The sequence below is a fragment of the Tupaia chinensis genome, unplaced genomic scaffold, assembly GCF_000334495.1.
Source record: "Tupaia chinensis unplaced genomic scaffold, TupChi_1.0 Scaffold143746_1, whole genome shotgun sequence".
In the NCBI taxonomy this organism is placed as follows: domain Eukaryota; kingdom Metazoa; phylum Chordata; class Mammalia; order Scandentia; family Tupaiidae; genus Tupaia; species Tupaia belangeri.
Genome location: NW_006203595.1, coordinates 396,216 through 397,453, shown reverse-complemented (window position 1 = coordinate 397,453; position 1,238 = coordinate 396,216). Strand labels below are relative to the sequence as shown.

Below are 1,238 nucleotides of genomic sequence, written 5' to 3'. Positions count from 1 at the left end.
TTCTTCTCTGATATAAACTCTCCAGCTTGCTAAACTCTTAGCTCCAAGGGAAGGAATCAGACTTGCAGACTGGTTGCCCAGACTTCGGGTGTGTGCTGGAAGGAGAGGAAGACTTCAGCCAATGACAGGTGCTACCTAGTCTCAGCCTTCAGGTTTACTTGGGGTAAGGGGGTACTCTCTGGGCAGCCCCTCCCCCATCGGGCTTTCAGTAGCTCCAAAACAGTTGCTCCCAGCACAGCCCACAAGCGAAATCGCTATTGCCCAGCTGCTCCTTCCGAGATCTGCAAAGTTGTTGGGGAAAAGAGAGGGTTGAGGTGGGGGTAGGGATGAAGGGGCTGGGACCAGAGACTGAGAAGGAAAGAGGGGGAGAGGCACAGGCAATCCCATGGGGGTGCGCCCCTCATCACCCGTTTGCTTCACTTACCATCTCACTGTAGGCATCCTTGCTGAGCCTGGGGGTCAACTTGATAGTCCCCATGAAAACAAAGAAGAGTCCCAGGGCCACTGAGAGGGCCACAATAGTTATGGTTCTGGGGGATGCCATGGGGTCACCAAGGCAGGTCCCAGCTAATCCTGCTTTGCGCACCCTGTCTGTCTAAGGCGCAGGCAGGCAGCTCAGAGAGAGCGAGAGGGACGCTGCGCTGCGGAGGCAGCTAGAATGACAAAGGGAGAGGAGGGAGCTCGAGAGAAAAATTGAGAGATCGAGATTCTACCACTTCCACTACAATAATCGCTGGGTCCTAATGCCCTACCTTGCTCCGTACAGGCCAGAAAAGACGGTCTCGAAGTTAAATGATGCCCTAAATTGAGGACGAAACTGCAAGTTTTTGGTGGAAAGAAGGTCGGTTAAGTATGCTTCGAATTCAGGCGCTGACCGGCCCCTGGAATGCGGAATTAGGGAAGAGGTCCTTCCTACAACTCAACTTCCCACCAGGCACACTTTTCATCTCCCTGTCTCACCCACAATCATTCAGTTCTTCCCTCTCTCTTTTTTTTCTTTCCACCTCTCCCTTTATGACTTCCTTGCCTTTTCCTAAATGAAAGCTTTCGTCCTCCGAGAGTTGTTGCTTTTTGACGTTAACATTCAAGCCTAAGACTGCAAATTCGTTAGGTTTGACTGCTGCCCCAGGAAGGGGCTTTATCTTTCTCTTCCTCAAAACCTTTTACTGACTTCCATTGCCCAGTAGTTAACTTTACAGTTAATTCAAAGCCTTCTATATTTTGGCATTCAAGGCCAT

General features: G+C 50.7%; 1 protein-coding gene across 1 annotated transcript in view; it reads right to left on the bottom strand.

Annotated features, from left to right (window-relative positions):
• The window catches only part of TMEM35A (transmembrane protein 35A), an 18,627-nt gene extending 17,930 nt beyond the window's left edge, over positions 1 to 697 (bottom strand). The window contains exon 1 of the mRNA XM_006164856.2: positions 425 to 697. Within this exon, the coding sequence (XP_006164918.1) occupies positions 425 to 544 (120 nt within the window). The 5' untranslated portion in view covers positions 545 to 697. The remainder of the gene's footprint in view (positions 1 to 424) is intronic.
• Between the last annotated feature and the right edge of the window lie 541 nt (positions 698 to 1,238).